The sequence below is a fragment of the Armigeres subalbatus genome, chromosome 2, assembly GCF_024139115.2.
Source record: "Armigeres subalbatus isolate Guangzhou_Male chromosome 2, GZ_Asu_2, whole genome shotgun sequence".
Lineage (NCBI taxonomy): Eukaryota > Metazoa > Arthropoda > Insecta > Diptera > Culicidae > Armigeres > Armigeres subalbatus.
The window spans coordinates 323,302,964-323,326,212 of NC_085140.1; the positions used below are offsets into that span (position 1 = coordinate 323,302,964).

The 23,249-nt window shown below is 38.8% G+C and overlaps 1 protein-coding gene across 12 annotated transcripts in view; it reads right to left on the bottom strand.

The window, feature by feature from the left end:
• Positions 1-262: 262 nt before the first annotated feature.
• LOC134212690 (ethanolaminephosphotransferase 1) overlaps positions 263-23,249 on the bottom strand; it is a 44,046-nt gene continuing 21,059 nt past the window's right edge. For 8 of the 12 annotated variants that reach the window (XM_062690765.1, XM_062690764.1, XM_062690761.1 and 5 more), the window contains 5 exons: positions 13,863-14,115; positions 13,520-13,776; positions 13,297-13,451; positions 13,049-13,229; positions 12,402-12,937 (listed from right to left, as the gene is read on the bottom strand). In XM_062690765.1, coding sequence (XP_062546749.1) covers positions 12,560-12,937; positions 13,049-13,229; positions 13,297-13,451; positions 13,520-13,776; positions 13,863-14,115 — 1,224 coding nt within the window. In that variant the 3' untranslated portion in view covers positions 12,402-12,559. Of the gene's footprint in view, positions 613-703; positions 774-1,898; positions 2,093-12,401; positions 12,938-13,048; positions 13,230-13,296; positions 13,452-13,519; positions 13,777-13,862; positions 14,116-23,249 lie in introns of those variants that run through there. The other 4 variants (XR_009979325.1, XM_062690767.1, XR_009979326.1 and 1 more) reach the window with 4 other exon arrangements.

Genomic DNA, 23,249 nt, shown 5'->3' on the forward strand with positions numbered 1-23,249 from the left:
TATGGCCAATGGAAGATCAGCCATCTCCAAAGTTTTCGATTTATATACTTTATCGGAAATGGCAATGGATGTATAATGTAAATATCATTCCAGACAATGACTAGGTCTAATGTGTATCTTATTCTCTGATTTGCATTAAATCGCATGTCTCGTTTAATTGTTATCAGTACTTGCATATCAAACAAGTTCCATTGTTATTCATTCTGACAACATAGGATTAACGTGAATGGAAATTTCTTTCAACAAATATCGCATCTCACCATTTCTCGTTTTAAATTTATTATCTTTTCGCTAGTATTTACAGTTTTTAGGTTATCTCATTTTTTACCGCACTCCACGTCGCGGTGACAGGCTCGCTATTGAATCTGCAAATAGACTCAAAAGACAACAGCGCGGTCACGTACATGGAGCACTCTCACAGTAGTTACTAAGTAGTATTAGCTAGTCTCTAATTGAGATATCGTCGCACGCTGCACTCTCTTTTGCTATTTACGCTCAGCTCCGTTCCATTGGTGTTTTCAATTTTCACAATTCAATCTCAATCATTTCGTCATTAGTTGAAGGATGTCTGCCGTTGCCGTTGGCAGCAGCAATATCGGCAGGTTTTGTTATCTGTTGTGAAAAGTAGAAGAAGATCGAAACGTTTTGCAAATATTATTCTCCTGTGCGTTGCACTCGTTGGAACAAACTTTGTTGCACTCACATTTCTGTTATTAGAGATTTCGGTACCGGCGATTGTGGTAGTTTTGTAGTTGTTCAATGGAGTAATAGACCTTTCCCACGGTGAAAGAGAACATCAAATCAGTAAATGAGTAATGGATTTCTTACCAATGATCTTTTAAGCTACCAGGAAGTTTATGTACAAACTTTACAGAAACAGAATGCGCACATGGCCACCTCACATATTTGGGGGAATCCCATCCAATCATTTTTTCAGTTATCGCTAATAGATTGTGACATATCTAAACAGTTCTGGGAACTTTTTTCAAATAGTAATTGTGATTGACCTTGAATTTTTAAACGGCTAATACTCTTACTATTCAGCATATTTTGTTCAACTAACGTCCAAAAATCAATGTCAAAATCCATTACGCTAATTTGGTATATTGTACTTTAATGTGTTTTTCTCTATGGTGATTGTTTTGTTTCTGTTTCGAACTTCATTGAGCTAACAGTCCATGTCTTAAAAATGATTGGCAGTGGTTCACGGTTAATACAGTTTCAAAATATGATTTGTAATCAGGAAGTTAGTTTCAAAACGATGATGTCACAAATCTAAAAAAAAAACGGTGATATCCTAATTCTTTAAATTCATATTTTCTGGTACTAAATATCATAATCAACATCATGTAACACTTTGTAGACACATTAACATGGCGTCGTATGGAGAAAGATTTGCCATGGTCTCATTGGTATTTGTCGCTAAGTCGTCTTCTTCCTTTCGGGAATAATGATCCTCACGCTTTGATTATTTGTATATTATTTTGAAGGTTTGGGTTTTTCAGTCTGTAGATTTTAGAACGACAGTTTGAGGTTCGGAGACATAGAACGATATTTATGATTATTCCCCTGAAGAAGGCAACAACAATTTGATGAAACGTTGAAACGAATCTCGAACGGTCGTTCGTTATTTACAAACAGCCAAACTCTCAATATGCTATATTTTTGGGTTTTATATTGGAATCAAGACCTTCCTTTTAAATTTCTAATAATATTGATGGAGGTTTCAATTTTGTTTTTGCTCAATCGAAAATGAACAACATGATGATTATCCGAATATTAACTCGGGGAAAGGTCTATTACTCGATCCAAATGTATTCTCCCACGTGATTGCCGCTCACGGAGAGCGTTTCATCCCATCTTGCATGCACTTTACCAATAACTGTACAAACATTTACCTTTTCTGCAGCAATGTGTGGAGGAAGTGATGCAGCTCGCTCAGTGATGAGCTAGTCGAAGCTATATGGTCGAACGTTAATTTAGTATCCTCGGAGATGTCGTGGTACGAGCTTGAACGCGTGAATGTGCGACAGATGTGATTCAAAGTCTTTTAGTAGCCTAGTAATGCTGATGATTTACCGTATGCTGGTATCTTGGTTGATTTGATGTGTGGTGGTATTGGTTATTGGTGTTTGTGATTGTTGTTGTTGCGGTTGGATGAATGCATTCGCACATGATTGAAAGTAAAAACAAAGTATGTTAATTCGACTGTCGGTAGTCGCGAATGACAAACAAAATTGGGCGCCTCTAACTAGGCAATCACACTACACTGACCGGCTAATAACATGCTAAGCTAATAGGCTAGTGGAAAAGATGGTTGGGTTTAACATAACAAATGGCTTAAAACAGGGAATCTCAAACTGGGCAAACAAGATTCGAAGTAGAACTCTTCTGTATCATGGCCTTCGAGGGAGTATTTTACTACGTTAGACGAGTCATACAAATGGTTAGAAAACTGTGATAGTATTGAGATTTCAATTATATGACTTTTGATTGTACAATGTTACTATGGCTGACAGCTGTAGATAACTTCTTTCTACAGAAAACGATAAATCCGCCTGCCTCCAACAAATGGATCGAGAAACACCTGGGTTAGTGTAGGCTAACACGAAGATACTTTTAGGCCCAGGGAAATTTCCAATCCGAAAATTGCCTAGACCGGCACCGGGAATTGAACCCAGTCTTGCTTTATAGCCGCGCGTCTTAGCGCTAGGCTAACGCCAGACGTATTTAAGTAGGCCATGAATGAGCTGAAAAATAATAAAGATATTGGGAAGCAGTTTCTCAAACTTGGAAGTGAGCAACTGCATAAATCGATCCACCACATTATTCAGAAAATATAGGAGGATTTAAAACTGCCTACCTGGTGTAATGGCCTCATAACTCGGGCAGAAGCTATTAACTGAATAACAAAACATGATATGGACTGGATTCAATACACTGAGGTTGCTTTAAAAGTCCTTCGCCAGCGAATATCTGGCAGTTTTTCATGAGGGCCGATCAACAACGGATCGATCAGATCCGGGAGAACAACTTTCATAGCAACGAATGAAACAACAAAAAGAAATAAGCTTTGGAAGATAATGTCGGAACATGAATTTCCGGCGAAACTGATTAGGCTGATACGTACAATACTTGATGGCTCGAAATCAAGTATTCGGTTTGTAATTGAAGTGTAAAACCTCGTTTGTGACCTTAGTAAATTGAAGCAGGAAGATGCGCTTTCGTATTGAATGTTCAACATTGCAGGGGAATGCACTATCACGTACTTTTATCCCATTGAAAAGTATAGACTCTTGTAAGATAAAGTACATGGTATAGAGTAGATACAGAGGTAGACATAGTGTTGTTTGAAGCTGTTGAAGAATTTATTTATCTTGGAACGTTTGTTACATGTGACGTTTCCCGAGAATTGAAAAGACGTATTACTGCTGCGAATAGGGCCTTCTACAGCTAACGTAACCATAGGTGTAACGCCGCTGTAGCCAAATAAGTGGAGTAATATTTCAATATACCGGGACCGATCTGCTATTTGGGAGCAAATTATTTTGTACACAAACATTGTTTTGTAGATTCCGTTGAATTCAAGCATTTTAATCCAAAACTAATTCCCTTACCTGATAGAGGAAAGCTTATTATGTATTATACATATCGCTATTTAATCAGGAATTGCTTGCTCTAGCAGTAATTCGCCTTCCAATGTTTGTTTACAAAACAAGAAACGCCCAAATCGTAAATCGGTCCCGATATCTTATATCACATCTTCTTTCTACAGAAAACGATAAATCTGCCTGCCTCCAACAAATGGTTCGAGAAACATCTAGGTTAGTGTAGGCTAACACGATGATACTTTTATGTCCAGGGAAATCGAGACAATTTCCAATCCAAAAATTGCCTAGACCGGCACCGGGAATTGAACCCAGTCTTGCTTTATAGCCGCGCGTCTTAGCGCTAGGCTAACGCTAGGCGTAATTAAGTAGGCCATGAATGAGCTGGAAAAAAAAAGATATTGGGAAGCAGTTTCTCAAACTTTAAAGTGAGCAACTACATACATCGATCCACCACATTATTCAGAAAATATAGGAGGATTTAAAACGGCCTACCTAGTTTAATGGCCTTATATCTCGGGCAGAAGCTATTAACTAAATAACAAAACATGATATGGACTTGATTCAATACACTGAGGTTGCTTTAAAAGTCCTTCGCCAGCGAATATCTGGCAGTTTTTCATGAGAGCCGATCAACAACGGATCGATCAGATCCGGGAGTACAACTTCCATAGCAACGAATAAAACAGCAAAAAGAAATAAACTAAGGAAGATAATGTCGGAACACAGCTTTCTGGTGAAACTAATTAGGCTGATGCGTACAACACTTGATGGCTCGAAATCAATAATCATATATTCGGATTGTAGTTAAAGTGTAAAACCTCGTTTGTGACCTTGGTAAATTGAAGCAGGATGATGCTCTTTCGTATTGAATGTTCAACATTGCAGGGGAATGCACTATCACGCACTCTTATCCCATTGAAGAGTATAGACTCTATTAAGATAAAGTACATGGTATAGAGTAGATACAGAGGTAGACCTAGTGGTGTTTGAAGCTGTTGAAGAATTTATTTATCTAGGAACGTTTGTTACATGTGACGTTTCCCGAGAATTGAAAAAAACGTATTACTGCTGCGAATAGGGCCTTCTACAGCTAACGTAACCATAGGTGTAACGACGCTGTACCCAAATAAGTGGAGTAATATTTCAATATACCGGGACCGATCTGCTATTTGGGAGCAACTTATTTTGTATACAAACATTGTTTTGTAGATTCCGTTGAATTCAAGCATTTTACTCCGCAACTAATTCCCTTACCTGATAGAAGAAAGCTTATTATGTCTTATACATATCGCTATTTAATCAGGAATTGCTTGCTCTAGCAGGAATTCGCCTTCCAATGTTTGTTTACAAAACAAGAAACGCCCAAATCGTAAATCGGTCCCGATATCTTGTATCACATCTTAAGCCTTGAAACGCCGGTGATGGAAATGTAGTCCCTTTATTATTTTCGTTATTGACGTTCAGCAACTGAAGAATCCATTTCTTAAACTTCTGCTAACGGACAAAGGAATACTTAGGCACAGGAAGCACCGATACATATGCGACTTCATTCGAGAATTCAATTGCAGACATTGTAGAACCCAGGAACCTATCAAAATTCACCTTCGCCGAATTTCTAATAATCATTATAATTACTTTTTATTGGTTGCGTTTCAGCCAACGCAACTTTTAAACACTATCTCGACCTTTTCTGTTTGCTCTATTTTCTTCTAATGTATCTGACACTTGTGCGATTGTTTAAGTCAAGAAGGAGTGTTGAGGAACTATGTAGCTCGGTAGGTGTGGAAACCCTGAATTTAACTTAAATATAGAAGGGCGAAGATGAAAAACTCTGAAGACCCTAACTAGGCTGACCGTATTTAACGGGACAGTTTCGTTTTTCAGACTTCCAATCACGTAAGGGCCACGTGACAAAGCCCGATATGTGTAAGGACATAAACGGTAACCTTGTTACAAACGAGCGTGAGGTGATCCGAAGGTAGCGGCATAACTACGAAGAGCACCTGAACGGCGATGTGTTTTTTTTAAATACTTTATTAGAGTGATTTTTAAGTTTTTTACAAAGTTCATCACTTGAACGGCGATGTGGCAGACAACGGTGGCGGTATGGTGATGAACATGGGAGCACGCGTGCAGGACATACGACTTCCGGCTGCAAATCCCCAGGAAATCCGGGAGGAGATCGGCCGGCTGAGAAACAACAAAGCCCCTGGAGCTGACCAACTACCTGGAGAGCTGTTTAAACACGGTGGTGAGGCACTGGCTAGAGCGCTGCACTGGGTAATTACCAAGGTTTGGGAAGATGGGGTTCTGCCGCAGGAGTGTATGGAAGATGTCGTGTGTCCCATCTACAAAAAGGTCGATAAGCTGGAGTGTAGTAACTACCGCTCAATCAAATTGCTGAACGCTGCCTACAAAGTACTCTCTCAAATTTTATGCCGCTGACTAACACCAATCGCAAGAGAGCTGGTGGGGTAGTACCAGGCGGGATTTATGGATGAACGCCCTACCACAAATCATGGTTTCGCTGCACATCAGGTATTGCAGAAATGCCGCGAATATAACGTGCCCACACATCATCTATTTATCGACTTCAAAGCCATATAATACAATCGTTCGGAACCAGCTATGGCAGCTAATGCACGAAAACGGATTTCCGGATAAACTGATACGGTTGATCAAGGCGACGATGGATCGGGTGATGTGCGTAGTTTAAGTTTCAGGGTCATTCTCGAGTCTCATAGAAACGGACAGAGGGTTACGGCAAGGTGATGGCCTTTCATGCCTGCTATTCAACATCGCTTTGGAGGGAGTAATACGAAGGACAGAGATTGACACAAGTGGTACGATTTTCACGAAGTCCGAAGTCACGAAGTTCACATAGATATTATGGCACGTAACTTTGAGAGGATGGAAGAAGCCTACATCAGACTGAAAAGCGAAGCTAAACGGATTGGACTAGTCATCAACATGTCGAAGACGAAGTACATGATAGGAAGAGGTTCAAGAGAAGACAACGTAAGCTACCCATCACGAGTTTGTATTGGTGGTGACGAAATTGAGGTGGTTGAAGAATTCGATTACTGGGGCTCCTCCGATAACGATACCAGCAGAGAAATTCGGAGACGAATCATGGCAGGAATTCGTACGTACTTTGGACTTCGCAAAACGGCCCGATCGAATAAAGTTCGGCGTCGTACCGAACTGACTATCTACAAAACGCTTATTAGACCGGTAGTTTTCTACGGACACGAGACCTGGACGCTGCTCGTGGAGAACCAATACGCACTGGGAGTTTTCGAAAGGAAAGTGCTGCGTACCATCTATGGAGCGGGCTTGGTAGTCATATTGCTACTGCTTCTGCTTCATACGCAGGAGGTCGTGGGTTCAATTCCAGGTCCGTTCCATTATCCTACTTTGTATCTTTCTCTATATTTCTCATGTTCTAGCACTCGCTAGAACTGGAAATGGACTGCCATACCGTTTCCATTACTATTCCTATACCTTCAACTTGAGTAATCTAACAGTAATCTGCTAGAATTGGAAAAACTATAGAGCTCGTTTCCTGCATTCAATTAGAAATTCCATAAATTGCCTTCTCCTATCTATCACATTGGCAGCTCGTTAACCAAGACGGACCTCTGCCTCTCGAACCTAATCCAAAAATTCCAACGAATTCCGCATGAACTCGTGGCAAGTGCAGAGGTATATTAGGCTTGCAGTGGGTGGGTGATTGCATCATCATTTCCTCCCCCTTCCCTACATTGACTTGCATTCTGACGTGGCAGGCGCCAGTATGACCTAACAAATGAGATCACCAGTATATGTAAATTGAAGATGTGTGCTAGTCCCAAGCAAACATCTGTTGGTTCCCTGTGCAAGAACAGCTGATCTGGTCATAATGGAGTAGCAACTACGAGCAGTCAATCAAGCTTAAGCTCAAGGAAAGTGCTGCGTACCATCTATGGTGGACTGCGGACGGTACGTGGAGAAGGCGAATGAACCACTAGTTGCATTAGCTGTTGGGAGAACCATCCACGTTCACACCGCGAAAATCGGAAGACTGTGGTGGGCCGGGCACGTAACCAGAATGTCGAACAGTAATCAGGTGAAAATGGTTCTTGACAACAATCCGACGGGAACAAGAAAGCAAGGAGCACAGCGGGCAAGGTGGATCGATCAGGTAAAGGACGATTTGCGGACCCTCCGCAGACTGCCTGGTTGGCGACGTGCAGCCATGGACCGAACTGAATGGAGAAGATGTTTAAACACTGCACCGGCCACTCCGGCCTTAGTCTGATAATAAATAAATAAATTGTTTTTCAGACTATATTATACTGTCAAGTTGTTATCTAACAAATACTTAATTTGTCCCGTTTTTCCCCTCCTCGTGAATTCCAAAATTTGAATAATAATGCTGCAATAAATAAAGATAAAAAACCGTTTCAAAGACCGGGGCTGATGAATTGCCAACTGCAATCACAACTATGGAAAGCTACTTTTTTTGTTTCCGATGTACAAAATAGCGATAAATGCTATCCTTATTGGTATCGAGGAATATCGCGCTGACTTCAAATTGCTAGAGACCAACACTAACGAGTACATACCAGAAAAATATATAAAGTTCTTTTATTGGAATGTATTCAACCGTCTAAGACGAATTAAGTACTCTCCATTTAATTCCACCAATTAATTTTCGATATCTTTGCAGAAACGTATTTCGACCACAACTGTGTGGTCGTCTTCAGTGTATCGTACTTGACTCGACTTAGTACTTAGTACTAGTCAAGTACGAGACACTGTAGACGACCACACAGCTGTGGTCGAAATACGTATCTGCAAAGATATCGAAAATTAATTGGTGGAATTAAATGGAGAGTACTTAATTCGTCTTAGACGGTTGAGTACATACCGTTTTTTCCCGAAAGAAAGTATACAATTTGTACATTTCCACTGAAAAACATGGATTCTGTCCGGGAAGGTTCGTGGCAACTAATCTTCTGTTTCGCTTCAAACTGAATTAATCATCTGAAGAACGGGGAAGAAGTAAATGGAATCTACGCTGACTTCGAAGCTGCCAAAATTGATCGTCGTAATTTGTAAATTGCCTAAACCAGACGCGTTGGTTGCAATGATAGAATAGCTTCAATCCTACATTAGACTGGCCCAAAATGCATGAAATCCTGAATTTCAAACCTTGCACCCTTAAATGACAGTTTGGGGGTCCCAGAAGCTCCCCTGAAAATTTCAGCTCATTCGGTCCAGTGGTTGGCGTGCGCAAATGGCTCAAAGTTTGTATGAGAAAAGTGATCCAAATGTATGGGGAAACGCAACCGTTTCAGCTTCTAGGTGGCGCTGTAGTCGACGGATTCCTGTTGTGGACAAAATGTAGAACCTTTTTTATATAAGGAAGCGACTGGTGAAGACCGGATGTAAATCCCTTTGAAATTGGCCAAGTTATAAGCATCCAAAGTCGAGCGTGTCCCCCAGGGGTGTTTAAAATGAGAGCAACGTACCACTGACCATTGCGGCGGCGATGCAGGCGTATTCGGTGCCGTGCGAAATTAAATGCATGATTATCACGCAATCTCGCGAATTTTTATCCGATTGGTAAATACTTTCCGTACTCTGTACAGTAGTGTAGCAAGAGAGGGAGGGGTGAATAAGGGGGGGGGGGATTTTTTTTAGTAGGAAAACACATCCGGGATATTGTTCGATGTTTAATCTCGCAATTTTCTGGCGTCGTTTTATCTTCGAGCTAACACGCTAAAAAAAATTACTCAAAATTGACATAAATTGAAGAACTCAAAATTTGGTCAAGTTTGGTTTATGCTATAGTTTAGAGTTCAATTTTCGAAGCGTGAATGTAAATACACGAAATAAATTAAGTACTTCTTCCATTTATTTTGTTAGCCTCAAATAAAAATATACAGCCATCCAGTTCCAACATTATTGATATGATCCCTCAAAATTACCTTATATTTGGTAGGATCGTTCCTTATATAACAATATTGGACCTATTTTATTATTTCCCCTTTATGGTGACCAATTTCAATATGGGTATTCAGAAAAATCGATTTCAGGAATTTTAATTTTTCATAAAATTGTAACTCCCAAATCATTAGGCCTATTTGTTGTATTAACAAATCAAATAAAAGCTCTTTATTTCTTCAGGTATACCTCGATATAACGTAAGTAACTAATTTTTCACTCTTCAAATCGTTATATCTCCAAAACCACTGGTCCTTCAAGAAAAATGTGCTTCTTGCTTTTGTGAAGTGATATTTGATCGTGCAAGTGGAATACATAAAATGGATTCAAAATCTAAGGAAGAATTAAGCATGGAACTTGTCCCAATTGAAAGTTTTAAAGGTGTAAAGTTGCCTTCAAACGGTGATGTGCTCGGTCGGATGCGTTTTATAATGAAAAATCAACACTTGAATATAAAACCAGCTGCTAAAACTGTAGTAACTGAACTTCAATTTTTTTGAGAGAAATATAGAATTCCTCTAATGCAACACTACAATGCTGTTGTTAAGCTCCTAAAATTATCTAACAAAATGCGAGCAATTATCAAAAAATCTTCTCACGCGGGAGATAAACAGAAAGAGCAAGAGTTTAGTTTCATTAAAAAAATGGATCGATTGTTTGACATTGCTCGACGAAATGCATTAAATTTGAATAAAAATGATAAGGATAAACAGTTCCTTATTCTGCAAAGGGAAGTTGGAAGGCCTGGATCTGCCTTTGCGAGAGTTAAAAAAGGCAAAATCGAAGAAGAACTTTACTAGCTCCTCCTCCTCCTTTACTAGCTGCCATCGATAAGTTGACTTCTTGTACGTTTTCGGATTTTGTTTCTCAAAATAAGATGATTTTTTTTAAAAATTTCTGGAATATCTGCAAATTTTCTCAAAGAAGATCCTAGTGTATGGGATGAATTAGGAGAATTTGTTGAAAGTAGAAATAAAATTAATTCATTTTTGGTAGTGAATGACTGTGCTGAAAGAGGAGTTAAACTAGTTCAAGATTTTTGTGGAAAACTGACAAAAAATGAAGAACAGTTTCAATATCTTCTCAAAGTTTTTCAACAGCATAGGCGAAATTTTCCAGGTTGCACTCGCTCTGTTACAAAGGAAGGCCTAGCAGTTGAAATAAATAATTAATATAGGTATAAGTGTTGTTTGTTGATAACATTGTAGTTTTATACAGTTAATAAATTATGCTATAAACATTAAAACTGTTGTTTGAAAAATATATAACGTATATAATATCCCAGGTCTCTCTGTCTTTCTGTCCTTCTGTCACTCTGTCTGTAACGATTATATCATAACGTTCTAAAATTGATGCAACGGGCATCACGATGTCCGAAAACAACTTGTTATAAATATTTCATGAATTTTGTCTCCCCTTAAAAACTTCAGCTCGTTGGCTTCAGTGGTAAGTCGCCCCCACCCTCTCTAGCTACACTACTGTACAGAGTACGGAAAGTATTTACCAATCGGATAAAAATTCGCGAGATTGCGTGATAATCATGCATTTAATTTCGCACGGCACCGAATACGCCTGCATCGCCGCCCCAATGGTCGGTGGTACGTTGCTCTCATTTTAAACACCCCTGGGGGACACACTCGACACCCTCGACTTTGGATGCTTATAACTTGGCCAATTTCAAAGGGATTTACATCCGGTCTTCACCAGTCGCTTCCTTATATAAAAAGGTTCTACATTTTGTCCACAACAGGAATCCGTCGACTACAGCGCCACCTAGAAGAAAACTGAAACGGTTGCGTTTCCCCATACATTTGGATCACTTTTCTCATACAAACTTTGAGCCATTTGCGCACGCCAATCACTGGACCGAATGAGCTGAAATTTTCAGGGGAGCTTCTGGGACCCCCAAACTGTCATTTAAGGGTGCAAGGTTTGAAATTCCAGACTTTTCACTTTTTCCATATAAGCTTGGGCCACTCTAATCCTACATGTTTCGTAGAAGACTGTGTTTAATTTGGCTCGTATATATCTTCCAGATTCGAATGTCGTTTTGAAATCCACATGGTGAGGGACAACTTTCTTCGCACTCTACTTCAATGAATTCCATCTCAGCGATTGCGATGCAGACTAATTTACGACGATGACCTCAAAATATGCCGCGGCTGAGCTGCTGACCGTTTTCGTAGAGTAGTTGGAAATGAATCATATGACTTATAGAATCAACCAATGCTTATTTGTACGTTCACTAGTAGAAACCTCTTAAGAACTATGGTGCTCTTGGTGACTTAAACCGAGATTAGCTAATTTAGCGACGATTCATGCGGTTCGCCTTTAGGCAGCTTTCTAGAAAAGATCGTAAAAAGATCTCGTCCTTCGGAGAACACTGCAGTCTTCTGTCTGCTCGATAGAGCATCAACCATCAAAGGAAAAGCGTATGGACGAGAGGCACTATTTGGTGAAACGAAAAGGAATTTGTATCATGCCACGAACACTATAGTTGAACTAAGACTAAATATTATCTACTTTGACTAATATGTCTTGACATAATTTAGGAAAAAATCTTCCTCTAACGTCTCATTGTTATACCTTCCTTATCGATACATTAGAAAAGGGATGCAATGTAAAATGCTAACAGTATTCCGAAAGTTTTCTAAATTTCTCATATCTATCCAATGCGCTCAAAAACTCAACAATATACAAATAACCTGGTAAGTACTCGCAAAATAATTAAATTGATTACTATTGTTGTGGATTGTACCTCATGAATCAAGAACCACTGGCCCAGATCTACGCGCCAAGTTAATATTTGAATCGTTTATTAAAATAATCTCTAGCCGTTGACAAACATAACAAAACAAACACAACAGAGCAATCATCAAATAGGAACGGGGTCTCAGCCTTGTTAGGGGGTTGTCACATCACAAAAACAACTCTACAATATTATTATTATTCTAAGTCTACGTTCGCTTCTTTCGGTCCGAGAGACCGTTTGCAGCGATCGGGTTAAGATGGTGGTGGTGGTTAGGTTGGCTGCCATTTTTAGTAGTACTATCTAGCGTGGTAGTAGCGTAGACTTTCGGGCTTACTTTGAAACACCGGATCCGGAAGTGGGAGCACATTTCTCGCACCACTCCCTGGCCGTAGTGCAGGTGGGCCACGGTGACGACCAGGACCAGCGCGTACAGGATGTTCCGTTCGTACTCGATCCACAGAGCAGGAATGCCTAGACTTGTATACGGAAATATGCAAACGATGGTTGCAGCGGTTATCAGATTGAGCAGCCCATTCCAGAGGTCAGCCTTCGTGTCAGTCATTTGGGCTACGATCAGTCGGCACTGTGTAGGGAAAATAGTTTGAATTTTGTTCCGATTTCGATTCGATAGAATATTTTCAATCGAAATTTTGAAACGTTTGCCAAATATTTCAAATACAGCACCAATACTTACGTTAATGTTTGAGAAAATTGTTCCACTAAGAACAATAAACATTCTTGGTTCCAAGTTTACAATACTGTTTGGGGTGAGGAATGCCCAGATGGTACTGACCACAGCCAGACCAATCAGAGGAATCATCGGTCGGAATGCTTCTAGGAAAGGACGCATCTTGCCGGTTTTATCTCGGTATGATCTGCTCATATAAAATCACCTGGTTTGTCAAAATGATTTGCGATGAGATTGTCTTTAAGTAATCTTACTTGTAAATGTTGTAGAAAATAATTGGATGACTTGTGGTCAAACCAGACACATAAAGAGTTACTTCAAAAATCACACATGAATTGACGCCGAAGATAGGCACCTGCCAAATTCCTGGCCCAAAAATACCAGTAGCTGCCATCGTTAACGAAACACCCTGAAATGAAAAACCTAAGTTGTTAGCATTATGATCCTATTAGAGGTTTCCTCTCTTATAATACGTACCCACATCAGGAAATCATATCCCCAGGGCAAGAACATCACCCCGGTGATGTATTTCTCCACATGTGGCAGGTAAAAGTTTAGATAGGCGTTGAGCATCACAAAATGCATCCTCATAGGAGGCAAATCGAACCTCCCGAACAAGCTGAACACGTACGCTGGGATCAGCAGTGTGGAGTACGAGTCTACACCATGATCAAACAATTCGCCCAGCGGTCCACTCGTACCCGTCCGTCGAGCTTGTTTTCCGTCAATACCATCTATGAAACAAAATTTGTTAGTTATGAATCGAGAATGAACTGAGGGACAACTCTTTTATCAACAATATTCTCCTGTTCACACTTACCTAAAGTATAAGCTACAAATAAATTAATTCCCGCCATTATCCACACCCAGTCGGGGATGGGGTTCGGCGTTTTACTAGCCGCCGTGAATCCAAAGTCGTAGTATCCTATTAGGAGGAAATTGATCACCGTCAGCATGAACCCGGTGAATGTGAGCAAATTGGGGGCGATCCATCGGGGGAAGTACTGCACCAGCCAGTTCCAGAATGGGTGCATCACATGAACGCTGAGTATGCTGGTGTCTACGCAGCTGTACTGTAATAAAGTGGGGGGTTATATTTACTTTACGTTAATTCGAACGAATTATCAGGGAACACGATGCGCAAAAATAGTCTTATCTCGCAGTTATGATGAGGAAGGAAGAAAGTTCATGGCATGGAATGTAGGCAGGTCATCGATTCTTGTTGGTCGTATAAACGTATACATAATTGTAATGCATCTATATAAACAAAGTTGTAAAGCCGAGCCAAGTACAAGAAGAAGGTTTTACAATTGAGGTCAAAACATGCGTCATAGGTTCGAAATTAAAACCTATTTAATAAATATACTTTTATCATCCCATTACTCGTCCTTGGAGGAATCCACTAACGACGTACCTAATGGCTATCAGGCCTACACTAGGTATCAATGAATTTAAAAAAATGATTACGAATGTTTGCTTCTCGATGTTTATTGACGACGTGATTTAAGCAAATTTTTAAATGTACTCCCATATCCATATCGAAAATGAAAAAATAGTCCTCCATCAATAAGTGTAATATAATACAGGCTATCCATGGTTCTTATATAGAAATGTTATTTTTATGCGGTGTATAACCCGCTAACAGGTTTGCAGCGCCGGGAAAATTCCCAAGTTCTGTACATCGCATATGTGATAGAAAGCCATATTATCCTCCAAAAATAGGTGATTTGCCCCGAAAAAGTGATAATTCGAAGAATGTTGATGATTTTATTGCTTCCCATATAAGGCCGATACAAAATAAAACAATTATGTCTCCCCCACTTGGATTTTTCTGCCTAAAATAATATATTTTGAGGGGGCAACAAGAAAATATTCGAATAATTTTGAGGATTTTCAAAACGTTCTTTAACAAATCTGAGGAGTTTTTTTTTTATTTGATTTTTTTCATTTTAATATGTATTTTTTATCATCTCCCTTGACTTTACGGAGACCAATAGGACATAATTTTAAATAAATATTTGTAACGGCCTAATATGCACAGCACATTCTATGTCAAACTATTTTTGTAAACCCCATCCATCAGGCCACTGTTTGATTAAAAACGTCCTTCACCGAACTATCTATCATCATTCCACAAAACAATGAGTTTAAAAATCGTAGTCATCTCATCAAAGTGGCATTAATTATACACATTGCGCTGGTCGACGACCGGATTGCGCGGCTCCCGGTCGGACAATCAGCTCTCACTCGCGAATAACTGCTCTGAAATGCGTCTTATCAACGTATACTAAAGGAAATATTAACTTGCCCCTGTGTGTAGGTAGGTAGATAGATGCTCACAATTGCACCATAATCTCGACATGATTGTTTGCTTCAAGACACTCAGCCTGTAGTTGTCGTAGGATTTCGGAAGCCCTAATGCAGCGGTTCTCAACGTGTTCGACCTGTTTATCACTGGACGTATTTTTATTTCATCGGATGTGGGACATAATATGGACGTTCATTTCATTTCAGCAGCACCTTAACTCCCGTACGTTTATTATTTAGCCGTATTCTACCCGAATTTTTTTTTATTCTTATCTTGCTCGTACAACAAAGTTGTACCGAATCGCTATCATACAACTACAAAAGAGAACTTTTTTTGAAAGGTCAAGGTCAAGGCACTGTTATAAACCAATTGACTCAGTTCGACGAACTGAGCAAATGTCTGTCTTTTCGTTTGAATATGTGTGTATGTATATGTGCGTACAAAATGCAACTTTCCATATGGTAATCCTCAACGGATTTTCTCGTTAACCTGCCCAGTTTCATTGTAATTTGGTGTTATGTCCCCAGCTCTCATCATTTTGACCCCTGAATCCGACCCTGGTCGAATTTTCAGAAGGTAAATTTCAATTGCAAACCGAATTCATTGAGCTCCTGATGTGTTTTCTTGAAGTTTGAGCAGTCGCATTCCCAGTTTTATTGTAATTGGTGTTATGGCCCCTGCTCTCCTCATTTCAACCCCTGATTCCGACCCTGGTCGAAATTTCAGAAGGTCACTTTCAATTGCAAACAGAATTCATTGAGCTCCTGGGAAGCCAGTGGAGATATATCAGCTTCCACACTGATATGCTTCCCTCCCCCTTCATACGGGAGCTTGGCAGAAGGAAGGTCGTGCGATATGTGCCATCACAAATATTGCCCTCCGCTCGCTTTCAAATCGACTTCTATAAAAACATTCTTCATGCCTGCCGTATCCTAACGGAACTATCAATTCTATACTTTCGCCTCTAATGCTATCATGAACATGTACGTCCAAGTTTGGAAGATGATATTAGCATTTCCATATCATTGTAAATCGTTCAACTTCACGTAGAAGTAACACACACGAAATCATTAATTTAATTTAGTTATTTGTTCTACATAAGCTACTGCCATTTGCATTGAAGATGCCACGAAAAGACTCGAATATGAAATAAAAAGAGCAAACCAACGTTTGGCGGCAATCGAAGTGAGCGAAAAATGGTTATCACTCTCCATGCTGTTTTTTTTTCCGAAAAGCAATTTCTCCCCGAAAATTTTCGTGAGGGAGCATCATGTGCTCCTGAGATTGAGTGAGCGATACGAACCCTGCAAATATGTTTTAGAAATGGTTTGATGGTTGATTTGTAAATTCCGGACGTAAACAAGGCCAGAACATTGAGTTGATGTTCGAATTACAGGGAAAAAGACCCCCGCGCACACTTATTTTTAGCAATAACTCGGACCTGAACAGGAATTTCGCTCTTAAAATGTATCAGGGCAAAAATATAGCTATTCCCATTGAGCTCAAACGAAGATCAGGTGCTGAATGCGAGTCATTTGGAAAAAATCGGTTCGTCCTGGGTCTTTGAGGGTTAAGCGTCGATAGGTTTGAACGAGCTCGGTAGTCTAGTGATTAATGATTCTGCTGAATTCAGGAAGTTGTGGATTCAATCCCAGGCTCGTCCGCATTCAAAAAAATGTTGCATGAATTACAACACTTTCCAAGCTAAATCCTCAAGCAATAAACAAAACTTCCTTTCCATGGTAATGATGGGATACAGAGGTATTATCGGTGTCTAGTAGCAACAAAAACTACGAATTTACATTCCCTTCCTTTCCCAACTGACTGTAAAAACTTAGCCGCCGCCGTTATTGTTCTAAATTTGAGTACTGCTGAAGCGTGTACTGTACTGCTAGAATAGGAGGTTTATCAAAACCTATTCACTTGGAACGTAGTGAAATACCAGTTTTTCCAATCACGGAGTAGAAACCATTGACACACACATTTCGTCTAAACTAAGCTAAATAATTCTCAACGGATTTACTTTCAGCAAGTTCCATTTGGCCGGGGTTCTGCCAAATCCGATTTTTCTGCCCAAATCTGTTATTAACAGATTTTCAATTGATCATAAATCATATCGGATACAATCCCATAACTGAGGATATCCTTCAACAAATGTACGTTTAAAATGGTATGAAATGATTTTCGTTTTCCTGTTACGAACAAAATATCGCAAGCAAGTCAAAAAACCGATTGGTGCGGCTTGGCAGAGCCCGGACCATTTGACGTTTGATTACGATCGGACCATATGCGTCTAATAGTTATGATCAAAGACAGACAGCAAAGAAAGAAAGAGTGAGACAGTATCAACATTAGGTTATATAAATTGGTGAACATGGTCAGTATCTACAATATTGCTACAGCCTGAGATGTGGGATTTATGGGCGAACGCTCCTATTAATATATCATAGGCGAAATTCGAAATGAAATGTAAGCTCTAAGTATCAGCTATCACAAGTGCGTTTACTGAACACCAGGACTTTCTCATGGACCGAGAAATAAGGGAAAATATTATTATCAGTCAAAGCACACCTATTCGCGTCGAGTAAGATAAAACTACTCAACACCTACCATGCGATTTTGCCAACCGAAGTTGAAGTTTCCACGACCGGCCAAGTTACTTGATCCTCAGCAAGCGAAGTTTTTATATGCTGATGGCCTGTTCAATGGGATTCCGGAATGTGTAGCTAACAAATCAACGATATAGGATATAACATGAACCGCAAATCTACAAATATGTCGTTTACGGAAATACTAGACAATATCGATTGATTTGTTGGCAAACCGGAACCACTATCTTCAGCTCTTTGAAATATCGGGGAAATATCTGCCTATTTCAGGAAATTCGATAGATGGTTAACGCATGTAAACAAAATTGTAAATGAAATGCTTTTAATCAATAATTCCAAGAAATCATAGAATTGATAATAGAATAACTGTACATTTGTTGTTGCATTTAATTAAAAATAGATTTTAGATTGTTTTTTTTTCACTGAGCCACGACCTCGACCCAACTAGCGAATTCGGTTTTTTAGTTGGGTCAACTGACAGCCATTTGAACACGTGTATTTCCACTTGAACATCACAAATGATGTTCAGTGACGCCCAATCCCGTTTTCCGTGTTAACATTGAATTTTGATGTAAGGTTGCTTTTTAGTTGGGCCATGTCCCAACAAGCGGAGGCCCAACTAAAAAGTGACACTAGTTTTAAAATCCCAACCAGCGAATTCCGACTGTACTTGGGCTCTCTGATGACCTCCGAAAACGATATTAGTAGGCATCGTAGCAGAAAATTGTACGTACTTTGAACCCCGTATTATCTACTGTACTTTACTATCTACCAGCCCTACCGTCCTGCTTAGTCCAACCCCGTGAAACAAGCACTAGTTCTTGAAACCACCGTTTGTTGGTGTGGCGCTAGTGCTGTTCTTGATGTTTAAAGCTCCGTTCATATTGTACCGTACATTTCGCGCGGGTATTTAATTATGTATCGCAAAATGATTTTCGATCTGAAAATTTTAAATTTCAATAACTTAAGTTATATTGTTCTGTTTTCGTCATTTATCCAGCATTTTACATGTAAATTAATGATTTCGTGTGTGTTACTTCTACGTGAAGTTAAACGATTTACAATTATATGGAAATGCTAATATCATTTTCCAAACTTGGACGTACATGTTCATGATAGAATTAGAGGCGAAAGTATAGAATTGGAACTATCGCAGGCATGAAGAATGTTTTTATAGAAGTCGATTTGAAAGCGAGCGGAGGGCAATATTTGTGATGGCATATATCACACGACCTTTCTTCTGCCAAGCTGGCCAGTGGAGATATATCAGCTTCCACACTGATATTCTTCCCTCCCCCTTCATACGGGAGCTTGGCAGAAGGAAGGTCGTGTGATATATGCCATCACAAATATTGCCCTCCGCTCGCTTTCAAATCGACTTCTATAAAAACATTCTTCATGCCTGCCGTATCCTAACGGAACTATCAATTCTATACTTTCGCCTCTAATTCTATCATGAACATGTACGTCCAAGTTTGGAAGATGATATTAGCATTTCCATATCATTTTACATGTGGTAATAGCTGCCACAATATAATTATCATCAAAATCAGCCGAAATTATCACCGAAAAAAAAAACAAAACAATTTCGATAGCCGCCACAATTTAACATGTTCTGGTAAGGTGCAATCTATTTCACGTTTATCTTGTATCGTTTGTCATCGCAGCGATCATTATCATCCTAATGAATTTATCATTATTGGCGAATAAATGTTGCACGAAGAAGAAGAAGAAGTCGAAGGATTATATTTTATTTTTACGGGGAAAACATACGGAAAGTTTTTTAAAACTTATCTCAAAAATTTTAGTAGCAATTTAATAAAAAACGGTTAGCAGTACGTGGCTAGACATTCCTTCTAGTGTATAATAAACGCAATTTTTTATTTCAAATTTTATTTTGTGATATCACACTTGATACACAGTATGAGCAAAATCCAACCCCGTACTGCTTTCCGTTTTTGATCAAATTACTTCTAGACATTCCACTAACAGAGCTTAACCCTTACAGGCGCAAGGCGATTTTTTTTAGAAATCGTCGAAAGTATTTTTAGCGTAAACTACCATTAAAATTATTAACATTAAAATAATTTTCGGTTTGTTGTTTTAAAACAACATTGCGCATTTAAGGGTTAAAATAAGCGACCATTAGCGCTCGTAGATGCTGTACATGACCACATTAACTGGGTTAAGCAAATTTTGAGAGGAATTAAATAAATACATTGTAATTCTGTCAATTATCATCCGATTTTGACAATTTAGGGATGCCTGAACCGGAAATTTTATATTGTTTCACAGTATGTTTACAAGGCCGGCTAAGGTCCTTCGAGAAATAAGTTTATCAGAATCCGATTGAAAATAAACATCAAGGTCCATCTCATTTACCGAAAATTAGGGTAACCAACTTGATTTGGAGCCCTACATATTTTGGACCCTCCTGTCAACATTTTCTTGATATCTGAATTAAACTCAATGCCGCTGCTGAATCCCGCATGGTCTTTATGCAAATAAGATTGCTGCAAATGTGTTTTGAAATTTGAATGAAATGTTAATGAAATCAATTTTTTCAAGAAGGCAAGCGTTACAATGCGTTACGCTTCAAAGCATACATCATTTGATATCTCAGAACGAACACAATCAGTTCATGTTGACAAAAGATATTTTAGTTACTAGATAAAGATTGTCGCTGTCGTCGCTGTCCGGAACATCTTTTGCTGGCGAGGATAGGGGAGCTAAATGTCAAAGAAGGAAAATCCATACGATTTGACAGGTATGTACCACACATGTTTCGGACAGCAGAACAAAGGGAACCGAAGCGACAATCTTTATCTAGTAACTAAAATATCTTTTATGTTGACATTGCAAATTTAAATCACTGCAATCTTCTCATTGATGCATGTAAATCGAAAGATAAGACTTTGCTTCAGCTCAAATGACCTGTGCAAATTGAAAATTCATTTTTGAACAGACTAAAAGAGGGTGTCCAAAATGTGTACATTTGGGGGTCCAAAATATGTTGCACTGTCCAAAACGAAGAATATTTTCATTTCAGATAGTTGAAAATCTCAGCGATTTATAAACATCCGATGCCCATTTCAAACTTCCTTTCCATAAATAATATTCATATTCATATATGAAATTATGTGATTTCGGCTTGTATCACACGTCTCATTTGAAAGATATAAGCGGATATTGGGTAGCACTTCCTCTAGGGGTCCAAAATGGAACATTTACCCTAAACTTGAAAGTGCCAGTTCGAAGATTAAAAAAATACCCAGTCTTAAAAAAGGCTGGTGCACCAAAACCATTAAAACGTAAATCTATCAAAAGTAATCTTGGTCTGCAAGCAGGGTTATTCGTTAATTGTTGAACTGCCAGTATGAGATTTCCAAAGTAAAATTTAATTTTTATAACGTTCTTGAAGACCACAGTTTACTCTACAAGAGTATTATAAAACCAGTATAAAACCAAAATGTTACTAGGGATGAGACAACACACCCACTTTTTAGTGACGAACTCAATTCATCTATTGGATTTAGACGCATTAACTCTTTGGTTACAAACTTTAGCTCACTATAATGTGGACGTCAAAACTAAGATAAATTAATCTACTTAGTCATTGTACGTGTTATCGACGGGTGTTTTATGAAACACTATTGGAACCTTTTTTCTTTACATTTGATTTGATCCAACTGGAACTGGATGTCGCATTGTGGATAAAATTTTGCATTAAACTGAACCGTTTTAGCTGACTGACTGTTGCACAGCTTTGTTCTATTTTCTGCAAATTGAATCACGAGATTAAAATTTTGTATGTTTTGGCGATTGAACGCGTTATTTTAACTGTGGATTTCGGATTAATGTACTTTGCAATTACGCCGCATTTCTGAGCAGCAAAATAAATAATTATTTTATTTATTCAAACAAAATTCAAGCATGAACAGAACACTGCTGGAGATGCACGCGTTTTTGTTTTATTTTGCTTCAGATTCCAACGAGAATAGTGTTCTACACTAATAAAAATCCACACATTTTTATTTGCCAATATTTAAAGAAATTCACAAATAAATTATATGTGCGCCACCTGCTATAGAAGAATCCACATAAAGGTTATTAGTTATTAAGGGTTATGTGTATTTCCACATATATGCTATGCGAATTCGCATAGCCGTTATCTGGGAAATGCTATAGTCAAAATATTATGTGCCACACATAATTAATATGATTGGATTTTTGTCAGTGTATTGTTTGGAGGAAAAATGAATCACTGCTGATCAATCAGTTAATTGGTTTGCAGTCTTATTTTTTTCTACTTGAAAAAAATTGTTTTTTTAACAGAACGATGCATTAGAAATTAAATGTCCACTATTTATCACAATGCCAAATATTTGTCAAATTCCCTCAGACATATATCAAACTGTTTAGATATCGACATGGGTATCAGGCAGACTTGACAAATTTGTTATTATTAATAATTTGGTACCTATTTGTTATTGTGACAAATACAGAGCTGATAACTTTTGCGCTATAGCTAAACATGTGTATCTGAAATGAACGAATCAGCTATAGAGATAATTGCAATAAATTTATGAAACATATTTTAGATGGTGCGCTTTTTCTTTTAAAAACAGCCTAAAATCGAGCCCAAAATTTAAAAAATACTTTTTATCTATTTTTTATTTGAATTAAATCTTTCCTCGAGCGATTATGTTGCATGCGTCACTGTGTTCCGTGCTTAAAGCCACACCTTGACAGCTAGCACCAAGTATAGCACCAAGTTTTCGGCTTCAATCATATTGTATGCAGATGACAGCCGTTTCAGGGGGCTGGCTTAGTCAAGCTTAGTCTACAACCAAGAAGAATTTTCCAAATGCAATTTTTTTTTCTCGTCTATTTAAGCGATATGCGTGAATGTGAGCGTGTATGTGTGTACAAAAAAATAGTGTGTCACAATAGTGTGGAGTTGATGAGTAGATGAGTCTTCCTGATTGTGTCGATCCGCCTTTGAACACGCAAATGTTAATCCTCACATAGCCTCCCTGCATGCTTGCATTGATAGACAACCACGGTATCGTGTAGACGACAACTCCAGCAGGGTTTGATGGCCGCGGTAAGGAGGACCCAATAGACCGTAAGTATTGATCTTAACCATAACCTTTGCGAAGCGGGAACTGATGACTCATGAGGTATCCACCCAAAAGGGGAGAGTTAAGCAGCAAACACAAGATCGTATATCATAGCGAATAATTGTACAAAGTGGATGCCATATACGTACACTTTGCAAGCAGTCAAA